Source organism: Oncorhynchus masou, chromosome 1 (genome assembly GCF_036934945.1).
Source record: "Oncorhynchus masou masou isolate Uvic2021 chromosome 1, UVic_Omas_1.1, whole genome shotgun sequence".
NCBI lineage: Eukaryota > Metazoa > Chordata > Actinopteri > Salmoniformes > Salmonidae > Oncorhynchus > Oncorhynchus masou.
The window spans coordinates 19,715,277-19,735,297 of record NC_088212.1 but is presented as its reverse complement, the minus strand read 5'-3'; the positions used below and the strand labels follow the sequence as shown (position 1 = coordinate 19,735,297).

Here is a 20,021-nt window from a genome sequence, read left to right as displayed (position 1 = left end):
TTAACCTAACTCCTAACCTTAAACCCTTACCCTAACTCCGAGCGAACATCTAGTAACCCAAAGGTTATGTTTTTGAATCTCATCAAGGAAAACTTTAGCATTTTAGCTAATTAGCAACTTTGCAGCTACTTAGTAACCTAACTACTAACCCTAACCTTACCTCTAACTCCAAGCCTTGCTAATGTTAGCCACCTAGCTAATATTCGCCACAACAAATTGGAATTTGTAAAATCTCATGTGTTCTGAAAATTCGTAACATATTGCATGAATTGCAATTCGGAACGTAACATACGAATTGTAATTCGTAACATATCATACGATATGGATGATGGACATCCACAAATTCATACATACCATATGAAACATAACATATCATACTAATTGGAGTGTCCAGGATTGACATTTTCTACAGTATTGTAATGAAACAGCAGGGAGTAGGTCTCAAACCCTCGACCTTCGAGGGTTCGGTGAGGGTCCGGCGCACTATCGACTAGGTCGCAAAAGAATGCTCAAGCGGCAGAGTCGATTTCCGCTTAGAAACCCAGGGTCATTACACTACTCCCACCTTTCAAAGAGCGCGTCCTCGCGCTAGCTTGCGAATCTACGTCTTACAGGAACGCGCTCACCAGCCAAGCACACGCACTGTCGTGGATGCAAGGTCCGATCCAACTTCTGACACCAATGTAATGAAACCGCAGGGAGCAGGTCTCGAACCTTCGATCCCGAGTTCCGGCGCGCTATCGACTGTGCCGCAAAAGCATGCTCAAGCGGCAGAGTCGATTTCTGCGCTTATAAACCCAGGGTCGTTACAGTATGTTATGTCTATCCCTGAGACCAGGTTGAGTAAATTGAGAGCAGGTGCTTTCACACAGGTTTGGTTCCTGAGTTATTTAATCAATTAAAACATCCCATCATGCTTAGGATCATGTATAAAAATGCCCAGTTGCCCATTATTTTGGCTTCCATGGCTAGAAGAGATCTCAGAGGAGCATAGGGGGTTTAAAGGGTGTGGGTGTGTGTCACCAGATGTTAACCCAATTTAACAGATTCTGGAGCTGCGCCTCAGAAACTGTTTTCCACCACCATTAAAAAATATATAAAAATATATGGAATTTGTCATGGAGGAATGGTGTCACATCCCTCCAGTAGAGTTCCAGACACTTGTAGAATCTATGCCAAGGCGCATTGAAGCTGTTTCGGCTGCTCATGGTGGCCCAACACCCTATTAAGGCACTTTATGTTGGTGTTTCCAATATTTTGGCAGTTACCTGTAGTTACAAGGAGACTAAGGCACTGTTATGTTTCTATTATTACCTAGGCTCATATGACAAAAGTAACACTAAATCAAGACTTCCAATTTAGAGTCTTCCTGCTTTAGAAATAGATTAGTTTAATTATCTATTTTGGCTAATAATAATAAACAAAAAATATAAACGCAACATGCAACAATTTAATTGATTTTACTGAGTTACAGGAGGAAATCAGTCAACTGAAATAAATTCATTAGGCCCTAATCAATGGATTTCACGACTGGGAAGGGCATGGCCATGGGTGTGCCTGGGAGGGAATAGGCCCACCCACTTGGGAGCCAGGCCCAGCCAATCAGAATCAGTTTTTACCCACAAAAGGGCTTTACTAAAGACAGAATTACTCCTCAATTTCATCAGCTGTCCAGGTGGCCATTCTCAGATGATCTCACAGATGAAGAAGCCAGATGTGGAGATCCTGGGATGGCGTGGTACACGTGGTTGTGAGTAGGGCTGTGATGGTCATGAAATTTTGATAACTGCCAGTCTCATAGTAATTGACCGTGAATTAACATAAACACATTTAGCTTCTGCTGCCTTCCAGGCATAGCCTGCAAGCCACTGAGGCAGACCTTTGGAACATCTACATTTAATAAATGTACCATCACAATAATTCCAATATTATTTTAGACAGGTTTAAAGAAACATGATATTAAGAAAATGTCTATTTCATAAGAAAAGAATAGCATACTTTGAGTTGTCATTATGTGAGGCTGTGATCTGGCTATGCCATATGGCTGTGGGTTACATTAGTTCATTTAGCAGATACGATTTGCTTAGAATTCTGTGGCATTAATTTATAGTATAAAGAATTCAAGTGAACAAAGCTGAATAAAATAGAAACAATATTTTCTCAAAACAATTTGAGGTAGTACGCACATGCGGCTATTCTGTGTTGAGCAGTTAACTAAGAAACATACTCCGATATGCTTAATTTAGAGTTATTAATGTAACTTAAGTTATGATACGAACGTTGGGCTATATGGTTTGATTTTTAATACATTCTAAATCTGCATGATGTGACTAATGATGATTTGAAAAAAGTCGCTTGAAAGGCAAGAGCTCTGCTTATTTTTTTGCGCAGGCTATATGCACTTTATCAGTCTTTCATTCACAATTCGACAAGCACTTGATAATGCCTCGAGTTTCCCGGTGGCATCCCCTTTGTGTGGCCCAAATGCCTCCTAAAAAAATCCATGCATTTTACGGCCAGTGGTCCGTTGTGCCCTTGGACTGAATATAATAATTATAATTCCCTTCTACGGTCTGCATGCTCCGAATGCCCTCTCACTCACATGGCTCTCGGTCATGTGACCAGTGAAGACAGATACATTCGGGACGCAACTGCGCGTGTTCTTATCCAAATCCGAGGCGCATATTGAAGATATTGGAAGAACTGTCGACATTTACTTTTCGTCAACCAACAAGATGAGCAGGCCTAACAAACAGAAAAAGCTCTAGCCTATGTCAATCTACTATCCCCTATGGTGCAAAAGTTGACCTATTCTGTGCGAGAAAGAAATATTCCAAACCTAGTCTGGGACAGATGTGGGATGCGATAGATCCCAAATTAATACAACCTCTAGCATCAAAAAATATAATTTAAGCAATGAGGCTGACGCAACAGATCAGAACGTTAAAATGTTGAACTATTAGGCTATTTCTTCACATTATAAGCGCAGCCATGCTCACATGGCAGTGGGCTATAAACTCAAATGTTGCATTAATGGGAAAGTCACCACAAATGCGATTATGCATGTAATGCTTTTTTTTAATAAAGGTGCATTTTTATGTTGAAATGATCTTCCCCAGATCTAAAACTCACACACTGCGTATGTATGCCAGTTAGGCTCTACCCCAGTTGTAAAGTAGATTCATGTGATTAATTTTAAGAAGTTATTTGGCCACTTTAGTTGTGACTCTAACCTTTTCAAAACATATAGGCCTATGAGCTAGGCTATGATTAGAAAAAGTTACAAAAAAAGCCATGCACTGTTTCTTGCCTTACTTACTGCACACAAGCTGGTCATCATTCATAAGTGATAATATATAATTCACAAGTGATAGGCTAATATTGTCACCGATCAGACTATTCTTGATTTAATTTTGTCTTTACATATACTAAATAGTGTTTTACATTTGTTTTGATTTAGAATGTACCATTATCATGCACCTGTCTTGAAACAGGAGCAAGGGGGAAAAAACAACATTTCATCTATGCACTTAAATAGCAAATGGAGGACACTTTTCCCGTGGTTCATTTTCATGCCAGCCAGGTAGGCTATAGAACTGTTGTAAAGAGAAGCAATGTGCTTAATATTAGGAAAAGTTGAGAAATAACATAGTAGGCCTAGCCTATAGAAAACTGTTGGAATCCTCCTCTTTTTAATAGAGGCCATCACTCTGTTTTGTCATGCAATTCCATAGCCTAGTTGCACAAGTTGTTCCTTGTCATGGTCTCTATTGCACCAAAGCCAGTGACCTCACAAGGTAAATATCTGTCAAGCACCTCTAGGAAAGGAATTCATTATTTTAATTGAACTTTTATCCAGAGTGCCTTTGAGAAGTAATTATGCTTAAGTTCCTTGCTCAAGGGCAAGTGGAAATGTTTTTCACCTAGTTGGCTCAGGGATTTGAACCAGCAAACTTTTGGTTACTGGCCCTACACTCTTAACCGCTAGGCTATCTGCCACCCTTTATGGCATCTATCTACACTGTGTGTGTGTGTGTGTGTGTGTGTGTGTGCGCGCGCGCACGCACGCTTCAAATATACATTTAGCTGTCTTTCCTGTCACTTTCTGGCTGGCTTCGTGACATAGCCTTCTGGTCTCGATGTGAATACTGAAACATGTTCATACAGGTGTCATACATACTCATTTAGAGAGCGGAAACATGATGAAGTGTTCCTTAATTAAATAAGAGCAGGAGGCACATGCACATGTGAACTTTTTTCTATCACTTTTATGTAGTTCATAAATACATTTGAAAGAATGTACATTCTGATGATTGGCCATCAAAAGAAATGCAAAAGCTTCTATTAATGTACATTCCTCAACTGGATTTGAAATCTATTCAAACAAATGTGTGTGCCTAGCATATTGTGAGCGTGGTGCACGTGCCATTATGGAGAGTGCCACGTTTGATCCCCTACCTGCATTCTAACCCATGACCCACTCTGGTAATCAAGTGCTGGTAAAAATACACCCCCACGTCCCATTCCCTAGCCCCTGCCCCCTACTCCTTCAATGTTACAGATCTGAAGGAACTGGGTCGTGCTCATTAGGCACCAAATAAAATAAAACTGACAAACCTGGCCTTGTCCAATAACAAACTCTTTATTTTTCAAAAACATTTGCTGTTGCATGCCTAATGAACACAATCCAGGATAGGTTCAAGCATGTTGGAACTCGGAATGGTTCTAATCTAGGGTTGTTTTCGTGGACCCTCGACAGCAAAAAGACACTGGAAGGTATTTTTGAGAGGCTAACAGCTTATTCTTACTGGGCATTGGAACCGTTGCTTGGTCACAGCTCAGTCTTAAACATGAACATAAGAAACTTCAGGGGGTGCAGCATTACGATAAATGGCCCCTGAACAATAAGCCCCAACGGAACACAGTAGTCCCAGTGTGGGGAGGACTACGGGAAACCAAAGCCCTGTTTGAATACTTTCATACATCCTTCCTGCCTCCCTTCCTTGGAGAAATCACTAATCTGGCAGTGGGATCCCAGTGGACAAAAACTGATTAAATCAATGTTGTTTTAGTCATTTCAACTCAAACTTGGAATATCTACTTGGAAAACTGATTGGTTTCGGGGGAAAAAAAATCATTGTAAGAGAATGTTTTGTTTCACATAACTTCTAACCTAAATCCAATGACATTGTGTTTTTTGTTGATTTCACATTGAATTCACATTAGTTGACAACTCAAACAAATGAAAAATCTAAACTAGGCATTGAACTCACATCTGTGACCAGTGGGATTCTTGCTTTAACATATCCAATCATGCTAGATCAGTGACTACTCCAATGAGGAAAGGAAGAAATTAAGTGTTTTCAAAACACTCATCTCGTAATACTTAGGACAAGTGCTCATTTCCTGAAGCCAGTATTTTGGTCTAAACCAATGGAATTAGCCCTGTAATTGGAGTCTGCAGTCTTTCATACAAAAGTGAATGAACAAAAGCTATTGCAGCTTCTGGCAAACCATTCCGTTAGATCATATTGATTGCTCATTATGCAGATCTAAAACATACATTCTCCTCTTAAAAACATGTTTTTTCACAAATTAATTAGCCATATATTAGACATACATATTTTCAATATTGCACATTCAATCTGGCAAAAAAGTAATGATTACAAAGCCAACATGGATGCTGCGATACAGTTGAAGTAGGAAGTTTACATATACCTTAGCCAAATACATTTAAAATCAGTTTTTCACAATTCCTGACATTTAATCATAGTAAAAATTCTCTGTCTTAGGTCAGTTAGGATCACCACTTTATTTTAAGAATGTGAAATGTCAGAATAATAGAGAATGATTTATTTCATCACATTCTCAGTTGGTCAGAAGTTTACATACACTCCATTAGTATTTGGTAGCATTGCTTTTAAATTGTTTAACTTGGGTAAAACATTTTGGGTAGCCTTCCACAAGCTTCCAACAACAAAATTAGTGAATTTTGGCCCATTCCTCCTGACAGAGCTGGTGTAACTGAGTCAGGTTTGTAGGCCTCCTCGCTCGCACACGCATTTTCTTTTCTGCCCGGAAATGTTCTATAGGGTTGAGGTCAGGGATTTCTGATGGCCACTCCAATACCCTGACTTTGTTTGCCTTAAGCCATTTTGCCACTTTGGAAGTATGCTTGGGGTCATTGTCCATTTGGAAGACCCATTTGCAACCAAGCTTTAACTTCCCGACTGATGTCTTGAAATGTTGCTTCAATATATCCACATAATTTTCTTCCCTCATGATGTCATCTATTTTGTGAAGTGCACCAGTACCTCCTGCAGCAAAGCACCCCCACAACATGATGCTGCCACCCCTGTTCTTCATGGTTTGGATGGTGTTCTTCTGCTTGCAAGCCTCCCCCATTTTCCTCCAAATATAACGATGGTCATTATGGCCAAACACTTCTATTTTTGTTTCATCAGACAAGAGGACATTTCTCCAAAAAGTACAATCTTGGTCCCCATGTGCAGTTGCAAACAGCAATCTGGCTTTTTTAAGGCAGTTCAGGAGCAGTGGTTTCTTCCTTGCAGAGCGACCTTTCAGGTTATGTCGATATAGGACTTGTTTTACTGTGGATATAGATACTTTTGTACCTGTTTCCTCCAGCATCTTCACAAGGTCCTTTGCTGTTGTTCTGGGATTGATTTGCACTTTTCCCACCAAAGTATGTTAATCTCTAGGAGACAGAACGCGTGTCCTTTCTGAGAGGTATGATAGATGCGTGGTCCCATGGTGTTTATACTTGTGTACTATTGTTTGTACAGATGAACGTGGTACCTTCAGGCGTTTAGAAATTGCTCCCACAGATGAACCAGACTTGTGGAGGTCTACAATTGTTTTTCTGAAGTCTTGGCTGATTTCCTTTGATTTTCCCATGATGTCAAGCAAAAAGGCACAGAGTTAAGGTAGGCCTTGAAATACAGCCACAGGTATACCTCCAATTGACTCAAATGAGGTCAATTAGCCTATCAGAAGCTTCTAAAGCCATGACATCATTTTCTGGAATTTTCCAAGTTGTTTAAAGGCACAGTCAGCTTAGTGTATGTAAACTTCTGACCCACTGGAATTGTGATAAAGTGAATTATAAGTGAAATAATATGTCTAAGCAACTGTTGGAGAAATGTGTCATGCACAAAGTAGATGTCCTAACCGACTTGCCAAAACCATAGTTCGTTAACAAGAAGTTTGTGGAGTGGTTGAAAAATGAGTTTTATTGACTCCAATCTAAGTGTATGTAAACTTCCAACTTCAACTGTATATATAAATAAGAGAGATGTGCAATGATTATAGCATTCATAATTGCACTATGCCTCAATGTCAATTACAGGCTTAGGGCATTGTTACAAAAAGATATTCTCAGAGAAATAACTGGGGGTCAGAGCCACTGAGAAGTGAGGGATTACTTAGGTACAAATCAATGCTCCGCCCCCTTTAACGTGGGAAACAACTAATCATCTCCACTGCTAACAAACTAAAACAGCCGGACAGCCGTGCTGTGATCGTACAACAAAAGGACACAGCTGCATTGTGGTTGCTCAGTCTACATGAGACCTCGGAGCTATGACTGGCTGCCATAGCGGTGGCCCATCTCAGTCCAGGCAGTGAGAGAAGACTAGCAGCCCCTCTTCAAGAGAATAACCTCTTTCAAAGGCAGATTCTCACATCTGACTGTCACCCATCAGTAGAGCAAGGTCCTCCATCCGCCAGTCCCTGCCTCTGTCAGGGCAAAATAAAATAACCATTTCATACTTTAAGGATTTCCAAACTCAAGCCTTTAATAAAAAAGGGGCTTATGGTTACAACCGTCCACATACTCACAACCGGTCACTAGCGGAGTTCAGCTTCTACTGTCAATAGTATTATCATATCCTCAAAATGGCCACTACGATTGGCATTAACAACAACGACCCTATGGACTCCAGTGAATGAGTGTTTTGTCAGGCTTGGCTTATTGACTCAAGCAAGTGGTTTTTGGCATTCAACAATTAATACAAGATGGGGGAGAAAAGTCTAACCAAAAATATGGTGAAACACTTTAAAAAGGTCACACGTGCGCACGGTAAACTCTTGGATCCTTCAAAAGGCTGTGTCCTGTCTTGCCTCCAACACTCTCTCGTTAACAGCGTGAAAGGGAGCCTCAAGTTAACGCTACATCCTTTTGGCATCGGCAATAAATAGGACCTTAAAAAGCCTGGTACAGCACAACTTGATTCCAAAATAACTGACTCCTGACCCTAGGGACAGCGATGGGTGATGAGCATCATGATGCCCCCTCACTATACAGCCCAGTTAAATGACTGACCTCCTGCCCTACTGTGTGGCTGATTAGTACCGTTTGACATGTACAAAGTGGATGCAATAATCAAAACAATTTTAAGAAATCAGTGTCAACACTTTTCACCCTGTCAGGGGAAGAAAAATGTGTTCATTCATGAATTAGAACTCAGGAGGTCTTAGTTGACAAGCAGGAGAGTGGATCGAATCAAAAACTAAATGGCGGGAGCACCTTGGAATCAAGTTCAGAGGCATTGGACAGAACCCAGCAGTCACATTGAGTGTCTTAAAAAATAAAGCTAAAAACAATTAGAATAATTGGAGGAACTGTGCTTTACACATCCAACAGTGACCTTCAAACCCCCTAAATCATTCAATCATGTTCTTTTAAATAGAAAAAAGGGTCAACAATGGCAATAAATTAATATTATGCAACCATTCTTTTTTTCTTCACAGATTTGACATAGAATAAGTTGGAGAAAGGTCTCCGGGCCCCAGCCTTGCTGTGCTCATGCTGAAGTCCCTTCTAATATTCAAACTCTATGGTTTCACACCAGGTTGTACTCCTTCAGGTTGAGCTGCAGGATGGTGTCTTTGACAGCGGCGAACACAAAGCGGATGTTCTCCGTGTCTGTGGCGCAGGTAAAGTGGGAGTAGATGATCTTGTCGCTGTCTGGGTTCAGGTCCACAAACATCTTCAGGATGAACTCGCGGCCAGCCTGGGCATCTCTCTGGGGACCTATGTTAGAGATATAAACATATTAGAAGCCTTGTTATTACACATTATAAAAAGGCTCATGAATGCTTTTAACAAGTTATAAACCATTATACCCATGTGCTTTAAGTAAAAAGGAACTATATTTTTCCCCAGAGGCCACTCACCGTCAAACTCTGGGAAGTAGTCGACCAGGTGGGAATACATGATCTTCTCCTCCAAGAGGTCCTTCTTGTTGAGGAAGAGTATGACGGAAGAGTTCTGGAACCAGGGATATGTGATGATGGTCCTGAACAAGGCTTTACTCTCCTCCATTCGGTTCTGAGAGAGAAACGAGAGTAGAAGAACACAGTTTAAGTCCAGCTGCTTTCATTAAAAAGGGATAGTTCAGCTACACTATCCCGTTAAGTACAGGCTTTAAATCAGAGAGAGAGAGAGAGATGGCCTCCAGATGCCTTTTCATTTCACCACTGGGCTGCTATGTACTTTCTTTTAACCTTTACATTCACTGCCAGATACACACCGCACCTAAAGTGATCCACAAAGTCCATTTTATGATGCCATATCCATTTAGACAAGAGTATTGTCACAAATCTCTGCTCATTTGTGTGCGGTGCTCCACAAGCAATCTTTCAGGTCTCATAATTCTCAGATTTGCATGGAGGTCTGAAGTACAGGTGACAAAACAATCAAATTTCACAGCTTTACATCCAACCAACTGGTCTTATGCTGTTTCTATTGTATCGTCACCATGATGTTTTAATGGTCTCAGTTATTTCCCCCAAGGACACAGACAGTGAAAAAAACCAAGAGCATGCTGGAAACTGCTGGGAACAAACAGATGGTGTGCCTTTGAGGAAGTTCTGTCGCCCCGAGGCTGTATTCAAAACAGCTGCAGGAGTCATTTACAACTGCTTTCCAAGTGGAAGGGAAGTCTAGCTGGAAAAATAACTCTTATCTTCATTATTTTAAATAAAGGAAAAGCCTTTCACCTTCAAAAGCGCAGAGGTGTGCCTGTAATACACATGTCTATTGTACACCATAGTTGAGAGAGAAGACCATAGCCACAGATATTCACATTATGTTGTCCATTGTAATAATGTAATTTGAGTGACAGAATTGTACAACGTTTCAGAGACCTGTATTTAACTTGCTTTTTTGGATATTATTGGGAGTCCTATTGTCAAATTATGTAACTTTATGCAAAGTTCTGCTGTTAACTTTGTGTGTGTGTCAGGGCCAGCGCCAGAACGAATCATTTGGACGGGCATTTGATTTCCATAGGTGGGTAAGGTTTTTTATTTTATTTTTTTCTTCACGGAACCGCCTGTGTTTTTTTTAAATGGGTTTAATAGTAAAAGACATGTCAATTGACTGTAAAAATGTATTACCTTTTTAATGTGGCATTAACACAACCAGTCAATTTTTTCATCTGATTGTCAAACAAATCCCTTCAAAAGTAGGTTACTTTCGCACGTTCGTCCAAAATCATTCCAGCATCTGAACAGCATCCTGTGCACCCGCCAACATTCCTTTAATTCGCAAGTAGCTGAAACTCACTGGAAAGCATCTGAGCGAGCGATACAGCGCCTCTCTGTCTTACTATATATATCTAGGGCTGCAGGTAGCCTAGTGGTTAGAGCGTTGGGCCAGTAACTGAACGGTTGCTAGATCGAATCCCCGAGCTGACAAGGTAAAAATCTGTTGTTCTGCCCCTGAACAAGGCAGTTAACCCACTGTTCCCCGGTAGGCCATCACTGTAAATAAGAATTTGTTCTTAACTGACTTGCCTAGTTAAATAAAGGTTAAATAAAATATCCCATGTACCTGATGCTTTATGGCCAAAAAGAGTATGACATGCCATAACCCTTTTTAGCCAGACAGCATCAGATACATGAGCTACAAATACTGAGACAGAGGGGCGCCGCTTTATCTGAGATTGAGTCTTTGTCATCGCTCGTCTCAGTAAAAAATTATATTTAAATATTTTATTTGGACAAGCAAGGAAGTACGGTAGGGCAGACCCCCTAAGGCCCACCCATAACGCTGGCCCTGTTGTGTGTGTGTGTGTGTGTGTGTGTGTGTGTTAAATAGACATACAGTACAGTTGTTAATAACAACGCTCACCTCGTTATCAGATTCTACGAGCACCTGGTCATACTCGCTTAGTGCCACCAGAAACATGATGGATGTGACATTCTCAAAGCAGTGTATCCACTTCCTCCTCTCTGACCTCTGACCCCCCACGTCCACCATCCTGTCATAGGAACAGAGGAGCAACGTTAGGTGCAGATGACTTGAGTACCACTCGAGTTGGCATGGAAATATACTGTAGGTCCTATTCGTGTTCACTACATGATCATTGTTTTAGTGAACTTCCAAGCTGGTACTACACACTGTTTATTAGGTACACCACCCCATTGCCAAAATGGTTCACTCCTAGAGACAGTGCTCATGTGGTCTTGGGATGCTATATAAAAGCAGACCGACTGGCATCGAGGCATTCACTAACTGTTCAATTGAACATTAGAATGGGCAAAACGAGTGACCTGAGCGTGGTATGTTCGTCAGTGCTAGGCACGCTGGTTCCAGTATCTCAGAAACGCTCTGCCTTCTGGGCTTTTCATGCACAACAGTGTCTAGAGTTTACAGAGAATGCTGCGAAAAAAACTTCCAGTCAGTGGCAGTCCTGTGGTCGAAAATATCTCGTTAATGAGAGGTTGAAGGAGAATGGCGAGAATTGTGAAAATAACAGCACACTACAACAGTGGTGTCAAGAACTGTATCTCGGAATGCCCAACTGGCCAGTCCTTGTCACGGATGGGCTATTGCAGCAGATGACCACACCGACTTCCACTCCTATTAGCTAGAACCAAGAAGCGGCTCCAGTGGGCATGTGATCACCAACACTGGACAATGGAGGAGTGGAAAAACATCACCTGTTCTGACGAATCCCGGTTCCTGTTGCATCATGCTGATGGCAGAGTCAGGATTTGGTGTAAGCTGCAGGAGTCCATAGCCCCATCCTGCCTGGTGTAATGGTGAAGGGAATGTTTTCCTGGCACACATTAGGTCCCTTGATACCAATTGAGCAACGTTTCCATCCCCTGAAGAACTCTGGCTGTTCTGGAGGAAAAGGGTAGGGTCCAACCTGGTACTAGATGGGTGTACCTAATTAACTGGCCACTGAGGGTAGATACCCCAAGAATATAGCATCATTTGATATAACTCTACCCACTACATCATTATGGAAGTGGAATAGTACATATAATCAGTGGCTAGTGTGAGAACTGAGACAATCCTTCATCTTAGGGTGTCATTCTATTCCATTGTTCCTTTGTTAGAATAGAATAGCCCAGTGAGCTTGATGGTTGGCATACCTGAAGATGACACTCTGGAGGTCAAAGGGGTACTCAATGATGCCCGTAGTGGGGACCCTAACTCTCAGCACATCCTGCTGGGTGGGAAGGTAAGAGGCCTCTGCGATCCGGTCCAGCGCATTCATGTAACTACGGAGACAAAAAAAGTTGTGCCCACTGACAGGTGATGATAATATATGAAAGTATAGAAAAAAATGACCAAAGACATGGTCGGACATTTTAAGTTGGCAGCCTAGGGAACAGTCGACCATGAAATCTTGTATTTACTAACTATTTGACCATAGATAAAGTACAGTATTTATAGCATCGTGACCATTGAAGTTGTCTGTCTGGGATTGAAGTTAGCAACTCGCAGGAATGGTCTTCATGAGTAGAGTTAGAGATCTCATTTACTCACTATTTGGTAGAATCCGACAGCTGGTACTCCCGTCTCCTATCGTAGGCTTCCTGGATGCCTGGATCGTTCCATAAACACTTGATGGCGTCTATGTAGCGGTTTGCCAACGTGCTGACTTTCTCCACATCTACCTCTCGGACCACGTTAGCGTTGCCCTGAGAGAGGAAAAAAATGATTAAGGTTTAACCTCCAGGTTAGACTTTCGGTCGACAGAAACAAACATATCAATTAAATGGCATCAATTCAAGGTTCTATGTGTCTGAAATGGGACTAAAGCATAACCCAGGCAGAGGCAGGCAATCTTGACGGTGGTCTATTTTGCAATTGTAGTGGACAGATGATCAGATCCCATGACTCCAGGAGAGGTGTTTAATTAACGTCTCAGGAAGTCCAATAATATCATATTGGAATCTTCTGAGATTCACAGACTGCAAAAAAATAACCTAAAACGCAGCCTTTTTCTTTCACTATGCCGTTCCACAGATGACTCTTAGGGCCTAATACGAAACTACCACATAGCCCAACTCCACAAGTATCACGTTCTAATGTTACTTAGACAAAGGAAAATTAATTCCCCTATGTCACATGACTGTCTTCACTTCCTTATCTCAAATCAAATTTTATTTGTCACATACACATGGTTAGCAGATGTTAATGCGAGTGTAGCGAAATGCTTGTGCTTCTAGTTCCGACAATGCAGTTATCTGGCCTCGCAACTTATTTCTACTGTACCTTGTTACCAAAACCCAAAAAGGAAGTGATTGTTTTTTCCTAGTGACAACCTGGGAATGACATGCTACTGCCCCCTGTTGAAAGTATCCAATTGTTAAGCCAGCACAACAGGAAAATACCACAGGCTTCATATACAATACAGGCCACTTGTGATTTAATCAAAGACTATATGAACACTAACGAACAACAGAAACCACTGAACATACATAAGGGAACCATCCGATCCTCAAATAACAACATGAGACTACATGGTCAGATGTCACACCAGGCCTAGGGATTCAAATGAGACCTGGCCAGTCAATAACAGATAGGTCTCAGTTCCTCTATTGGCCAGTTTCATGTGGAATTACCTGCAGTTCTAGATGTGACTTGAGAACTTTCTTTTCTGCAGACCCAACTTTTTGTAACCGGAAGGGGATAGCACCACTATTTGGTCAAACGAATAGGCAGAATAAGGTTTAGTCCACCAGATGACTTTCCTCTCACTGACACACAAACCCTTGGCTGGATGACATGGAAGGGGGTTGGATGAGCGTGACAGGAAGACACAGGAAGTGCCAAAACAGACAGGATGTGATTGTGGACGCCTGTTCCATGAAAGATAGCATAAAGGAGGAGATTACTCTCAGTAACACATCTCTCTCATTCTCACTGTCACACACACACTTCCATTCCCTCTTTCCCTCCTTACCTTGTTGTGCTCATATTTGTAAGGGATCCTTAGGGTCTCTGTGGCACGGATCATGGACTGCATGGCAGTAAAGATGTTCTGGTACACCAGCTTGGTGAAGCCTCGCTTGTCCTCCTCTGAGTAGCCGGTGCCATGGATGATTCTCATCTGTTTAATGAAGGTGCTCTTCCCACTCTCTCCAGTACCTGGTAAAAGGGGAGAGGGGTGAGTTGAGGATGGGGAAGGAAGGAATACATGTTTTTTTTAAATTCACCTTTATTTAACCAGGTAGGCTAGTTGAGAACAAGTTCTCATTTACAACTGCAACCTGGCCAAGATAAAGCAAAGCAGTGCGACAAACACCAAGACAGAATTACACATGGAATAAACAAACATACAGTCAATAATACAATAGATATATATACAGATAAAAGATAAACACACGGGACACAAGACAAAGGCAAAGATGTCTGACTGCTACGCCATCTTGGAAATGGAATGGGTAATTGAAGAAGTGCAAGGCACTATATCCAGACAAGGATAGCATCTGACCCAGAGTCAAGACAAACAATCCATAATCACCTATTACAGCCCTATTCACATTTAGAGACACACCGATTCTCAATCTCCTTTCCCGGCTGCTCCTGCCAGCTCCTTAGATTTCTTGGCCTGGTCAGTGACCAAGAACAACCTCTCTATGGATACAATAACTATTGTGATGTGAGCTCTAGATCTGGATCCTGGAGAGATCCTTTACAAGGGTCCTCAACAGAACCTAAATGTACCTCTACCATCCTAGTCATAGACTGTTCTCACTGCTACCGCACAGCAAGCGGTACCGGAGCGCCAAGTCTAGGTCCAAGAGACTTCTAAACAGCTTCTACCCCCAAGCCATAAGACTCCTGAACATCTAATCAAATGGCTACCCAGACAATTTGCATTGCTCCCCTGCTCTTTTACACCACTGCTACTCTCTGTTATTATCAATGCATAGTCACTTTAATAACTCTCCTTACATGTACATATTACCTCGACCAACCGGTGCCCCCGCACATTGACTCTGTACCGGTAGCCCCGGTATATAGTCTCGCTATTGTTATTTTACTGCTGTACTTTAATTACTTGTTCCTTTTATTTCTTATTCGTATTTTTTAAACTACATTGTTGGTTAGGGGTTTGTAAGTAAGCATTTCACTGTAAGGTCTACACATGTTGTATTTGGCGCATGTGACTAAGAATTTGATTTGATACACAGGGCCAACATAATGAGGTATCTTATCTCCATCAAACCACAACTGGTTTAATATCCTATACTAGTTCTACACAGGGACAACATGATGATGAATTACTCAGGATATGTCCCAAATGTCTCCCTATTCCTGTTATAGTGCACTTATTTTGACCAATGTCAAAAAAATAAAAGTGCACTGTAAAGTGAATAGAGTGCCATTAGGGACACAGTTGTCCCGTCCACAAGTGAGTACCGACCCACAGTTTGGGAACCACTGGTCTATATACAGTGGTGGAAAAAGTACCCAGTAGTCATACTTGAGTAAAAGTAAAGATACCTTAAAAGAAAATGACTCAAGTAAAAGTGAAAGTCACCCAGTAAAATACTACTTGAGTAAAAGTATTTGGTTTTAAATATACTTAAGTATCAAAAGTAAATGTTCAAATATACTTAAGCATCAAACGTAAAAGTATAAATCATTTCAAATTCATTATATTAAGCTAACCAGACGGAACCATTTTCTTGTTGTTTTTGTTTACATTTACAGATAAATAGGGGAACACTCCAATACTCAAACAAAATTAACAAACTAAGCATGCGTTTTTAGTCCACCAGATCATCAGTAGGGATGACCAGGGATGTTCTCTTGATAAGTGTGTGAATTTGACCATTTCCCTGTCCTGCTAAGCAATCAACTAGCGAGTACTTTTCAGTGTCAGGGAAAATTAATGGAATAATAAGTATATTATTTTCTTTAGGAATGTAGTGGAGTAAAAGTTGTCAAAAATATAAATACTTAAAGTAGAGTACAGATACTCCCAAAAAAACGACTTAAGTAGTACTTTAAAGTATTTTTACCTAAGTACTTTACACCAATGTCTATAGAGCATTGATGTGATTGTCACAAAACAGAGCAGCAGGTAAATCAGGCCTAAACCATAGAGACCAGTACTGTGTTCTAATGCTCCGTTTGTAAACAAGTGGGAGGTGGGATTTACCAGTTGTGAAGTTGTAAATACCAGTTGGATGCATTCACGTGCTTTGATGCGTACAAGATGCGTACACCATAACCTAAATGTACAGCTATCAAGCTTGTAAGCAATTTAAAGAGTAAAAAAAAAACATTTATAGTTTGCTTTTTATAAATACTGTTTTGTTACATTTAACTGCCAAAAATGCTGTTTGATGTCATTTCCTTAGTAGGTGACATTTGAGTTCCGCACGTGGGAGAAATCGGAGCTCAGGGATGATCGACGAGTTTCCCACTAGTAATTACCAGTTGGAGGGTCGTTCAAGTGGATTTTTCCTAGTCGTATGTGGTAAATTCCCACTTGGTTACGAACACAGAATAAGGCTGGCCTGTATCCTGGCCTCTTCCCCCATCACTCTACCAGCTTCTCTCACACGGATTACATCAGAACATTGACACAAGTCATTTTTTAGGGAACTAACGCAACTTTGGAAATATTACATCATAGACAGACTGCTTGCATTTCTTTTTACTGTGAATTGTGCATCTACTTTCTATGAGGACATGTAGCTGTAGACAACACAAATGATGGTCAAGGATAAATAAAATAATAATGAAGTAGCCTAACATAATACATTTAATTTATAGTGCTTTCTATTATAATATTGAAGTTCTTATATTATGCATCTGAAGTATCCTATACACTTGCACCAGACAGTCCAATGGTATGTGATAGAATACATGTTACCCAGGATCCCACCTGAATTCAAAAACAGACTGCTTTAGGGGTGGTCCCATTAAGATACTTTAGGTAAGGCGTCAGCATTCTTCAGTTCGGCTGGCGGTTAGTCAAAGTCGTCTAGGTGAACCGAACGAGTGTGCGTGCTGGCATACTCTCTTAAAAGACCTTCGCTTGAAAAACTGGAAAAATTGCAATAGTATTGTTTGTCCATTTAGAGATGCTGTAGCCAGTATACAGTTCCTCAAAATAGTCTGAATTAATCTAAGATAATTTAAGAATCGGTCATTAAACTGTCATCATTTTGCAGAGGAGATCTTAGTCATGCAATTTTTCATCTAACTAAGATGTTTGGTGCAGTATTTCCCAATGAAAACGTGCATAAAAAGTCTCTTGTTGAATGACCACAAAGAATTTACTGAAGAATCACTACGGTTGACCAAGCTAAAGTTCACTGTATATTGCACTCCCCAAACTCATTTGGGGACAGAGTCGTTTAACAACTGTTGGACTTCTTCGATACACCCATAAAACTAAAGTGAACGATCACTGTTAGTGTGTTAGTAATGACCCCTCACAATGACCTGTTTCTTCTGTGAATTACCAATACTGCATTTCAAAGAATTGTTGCGGCTGCTGCTGTGCAGAAAGTGTGAGGAAAATGCAGTTTACTGACCCAGAGCTGGCTTTCAGTTCAGACAGGTAGGAGTTGATTTAATGACATCTGCCCCTTTCAAACCAAGTCCATTTACAACCCAGCAGCTTTTTACAGAAGTAACTTTCATCATACAGTATGCCAGGCCTATATCCAAAACGGATCAAAACAGACAGACTTGAATAATGAATAGTAACTTAGTAAAAGATGGTCCATTAAACTTACATTCTAGGATTAAAAAATTAACTAAACGTTTTCCCTGCCACTTTTCCTGATATAGGCCTATACAGAAGCTGAGGGATGGAGCTGGGGAAATGTAACCCCTCAAATTCATAGACATAGCTCTAGATGCAAGGACTGACAATCCATGACATCTACATGATAGCTTTAAACATATTTTGAAGTTATTAGCCTATTTCTTGCTTAAGGTCTTCATGTTTGTAAACACGAATAAACGATATTCTTCATGAGTCAATGGGTAGGTTAAATGTCAGGAATTGAAATTACCATTGAACAGAAAGCTGTATCTCCGAGTGTACCTTTAAAAAAAGTCTGTCTTATTCAGAGACGTGGGAGAGTCGCGTGCACAGATTGTTAGGCCAAACATTCCGACTCGAAACAGTCAAGAACGTTTACATTTGTTATATGTAGTGTACAGTGCAGGTTAACGCATGTTTAGCGCAGGATTTCTCGACCCTGTAATTGCTACCAATAAAACGCCTAGACTTTGGCCTCGTCCGTAAACAGACAGACACCACAAGTCTATCATCCTAGTTATTACGTAATGAAATGAATAGTTGGATGGTTCGTGCGACTTTTTTTTTGTATTCTAAATGGTAGCAATATTCAAATACAATTGCTTTGGAACACTTGAGATTGATAGAACTGCTACAATTTGTCATGTGTGGCTGGCTACAAAGTTAGTCTGGTTTTCAGGAGTAGCTTGCGCAGAGCACCACCCAAAATTAATTTTCGCCTTTATTTTCATCACTCATCATCACCACTAGCTTACCGAGAAGCAACAGCTTCAATTCCCGGCGAGCATCCCTCTTATCCCGGCGGAGCTGTCTTTCGATCTCGTCGTTGATCCGCCTGGATTCTTTCGCCTCCTCGCTTAGGCAACACGCCATTATGGCGTCTAGGGTCATTCTTTTAAAATCACCTTTCCTCCTTCTTTATGCACTACGCAAATTCCAGTTGCGATAAAAACAATTAACGGATATCAAATCACGCCATTACAGATGCAAAAAAACATGGACGCGTTATAAAGTGCCATTGCCTGGGAGGAGAGGAAAATGTATAGGCTATTTGAGAAATTCTTGCCCCCCCGTTTCGCTTCGCTTTCTGACAGACTGTCAGGCAGCAAACAGTGGCTCGGGGAGTTAACTAAATGTCAGAAATTCTAATTGGGTAGTCTGATTTTCCTTTTAAATATGATCATCAGCACCGTTTCAAACAATCATACGTAATGTTCTATGTGATAAGCATTCTCATTCTTGCCCAGTCATCCTCTTCACATATTTTTTTTAAACATGTCTTCGTATTTTAATAGTCCCATAATCCATTAGATGAGAAAATACATGAATAAACGTGTTCGCTTTATTTCCAATTGCTCGACTCCCGGACGTGGTAAAGCCGAATATGGCGGATTTACACTCCAATCCGCAAGGCGGGAATACTGTTATTTCTCTCTGACGAAAGAAAAACACAAGAAAAAACGCACCAATCTCACATTAGCCTACTTCCCAAAACGGAAAAACGCGTCATCCGTGTGCTTTCAAAAACAGGGAAACTTAAATTATTCTGCTATACGTTTGCTTATAATAAAGTTGGGGGAAAAATACGTTTTTCGTTCAGCCTTCCCCTGTCCTTAATTCTCCATGTATTTTTATAACAGAGACATCCACTCCTAGCCGGTGACGTCGGACAGTGGGAGCAGGGAGTGTCCTCAGAAGAAAAGTAACTCCAAAGTATCCCACCAACCGATACCTGCTCTTATTACCCAAAAGCTATTACATTTATGATACATACACTACATGACCAAAAGTATGTGGACACCTGCTCGTCGAACATCTCATTCCAATATCATGGGCATTAATATGGAGTTTGTCTCCCCTTTGCTGCTATATCAGCCTCCACTCTTCTGGGACGGCTTTCCACTAGATGTTAGAATATTGCTGTGGGGACTTGCTTCCATTCAGCCACAAGAGCATTAG

The 20,021-nt window shown here is 40.9% G+C and overlaps 1 protein-coding gene across 2 annotated transcripts; it reads right to left on the bottom strand.

Annotated features, from left to right (window-relative positions):
- Positions 1 to 4,620: 4,620 nt before the first annotated feature.
- On the bottom strand, positions 4,621 to 19,701 carry LOC135528021 (guanine nucleotide-binding protein G(q) subunit alpha-like). 2 transcript variants are annotated; one of them, XM_064956815.1, is made up of 7 exons: positions 18,818 to 19,701; positions 14,232 to 14,416; positions 12,809 to 12,963; positions 12,412 to 12,540; positions 11,159 to 11,288; positions 9,199 to 9,352; positions 4,621 to 9,055 (listed from the first exon to the last, which is right to left on the bottom strand). In XM_064956815.1, the coding sequence occupies exons 1-7, from the start codon at positions 18,951 to 18,953 to the stop codon at positions 8,865 to 8,867; spliced, it is 1,080 nt and encodes a 359-aa protein (XP_064812887.1). In that variant the 5' UTR covers positions 18,954 to 19,701; the 3' UTR covers positions 4,621 to 8,864. The 2 variants fall into 2 exon arrangements, with proteins under 2 accessions (XP_064812887.1, XP_064812972.1); XM_064956900.1 differs by lacking the exon at positions 4,621 to 9,055 and adding an exon at positions 11,971 to 12,152 and having other exon boundaries at positions 9,255 to 9,352.
- Between the last annotated feature and the right edge of the window lie 320 nt (positions 19,702 to 20,021).

Excerpts from the sequence above, each read along its gene's own strand:
- LOC135528021 (XM_064956815.1), bottom strand. The coding sequence starts at position 18,953 with ATGACCCTAGACGCCATAATGGCGTGTTGCCTAAGCGAGGAGGCGAAA. Across the intron at positions 12,541-12,808 it reads CTGTCGGATTCTACCAAATA|TTACATGAATGCGCTGGACC; the intron begins GTGAGTAAATGA and ends TTGTCTCCGTAG. Across the intron at positions 11,289-12,411 it reads CTCCAGAGTGTCATCTTCAG|GATGGTGGACGTGGGGGGTC; the intron begins GTATGCCAACCA and ends TTCCTATGACAG.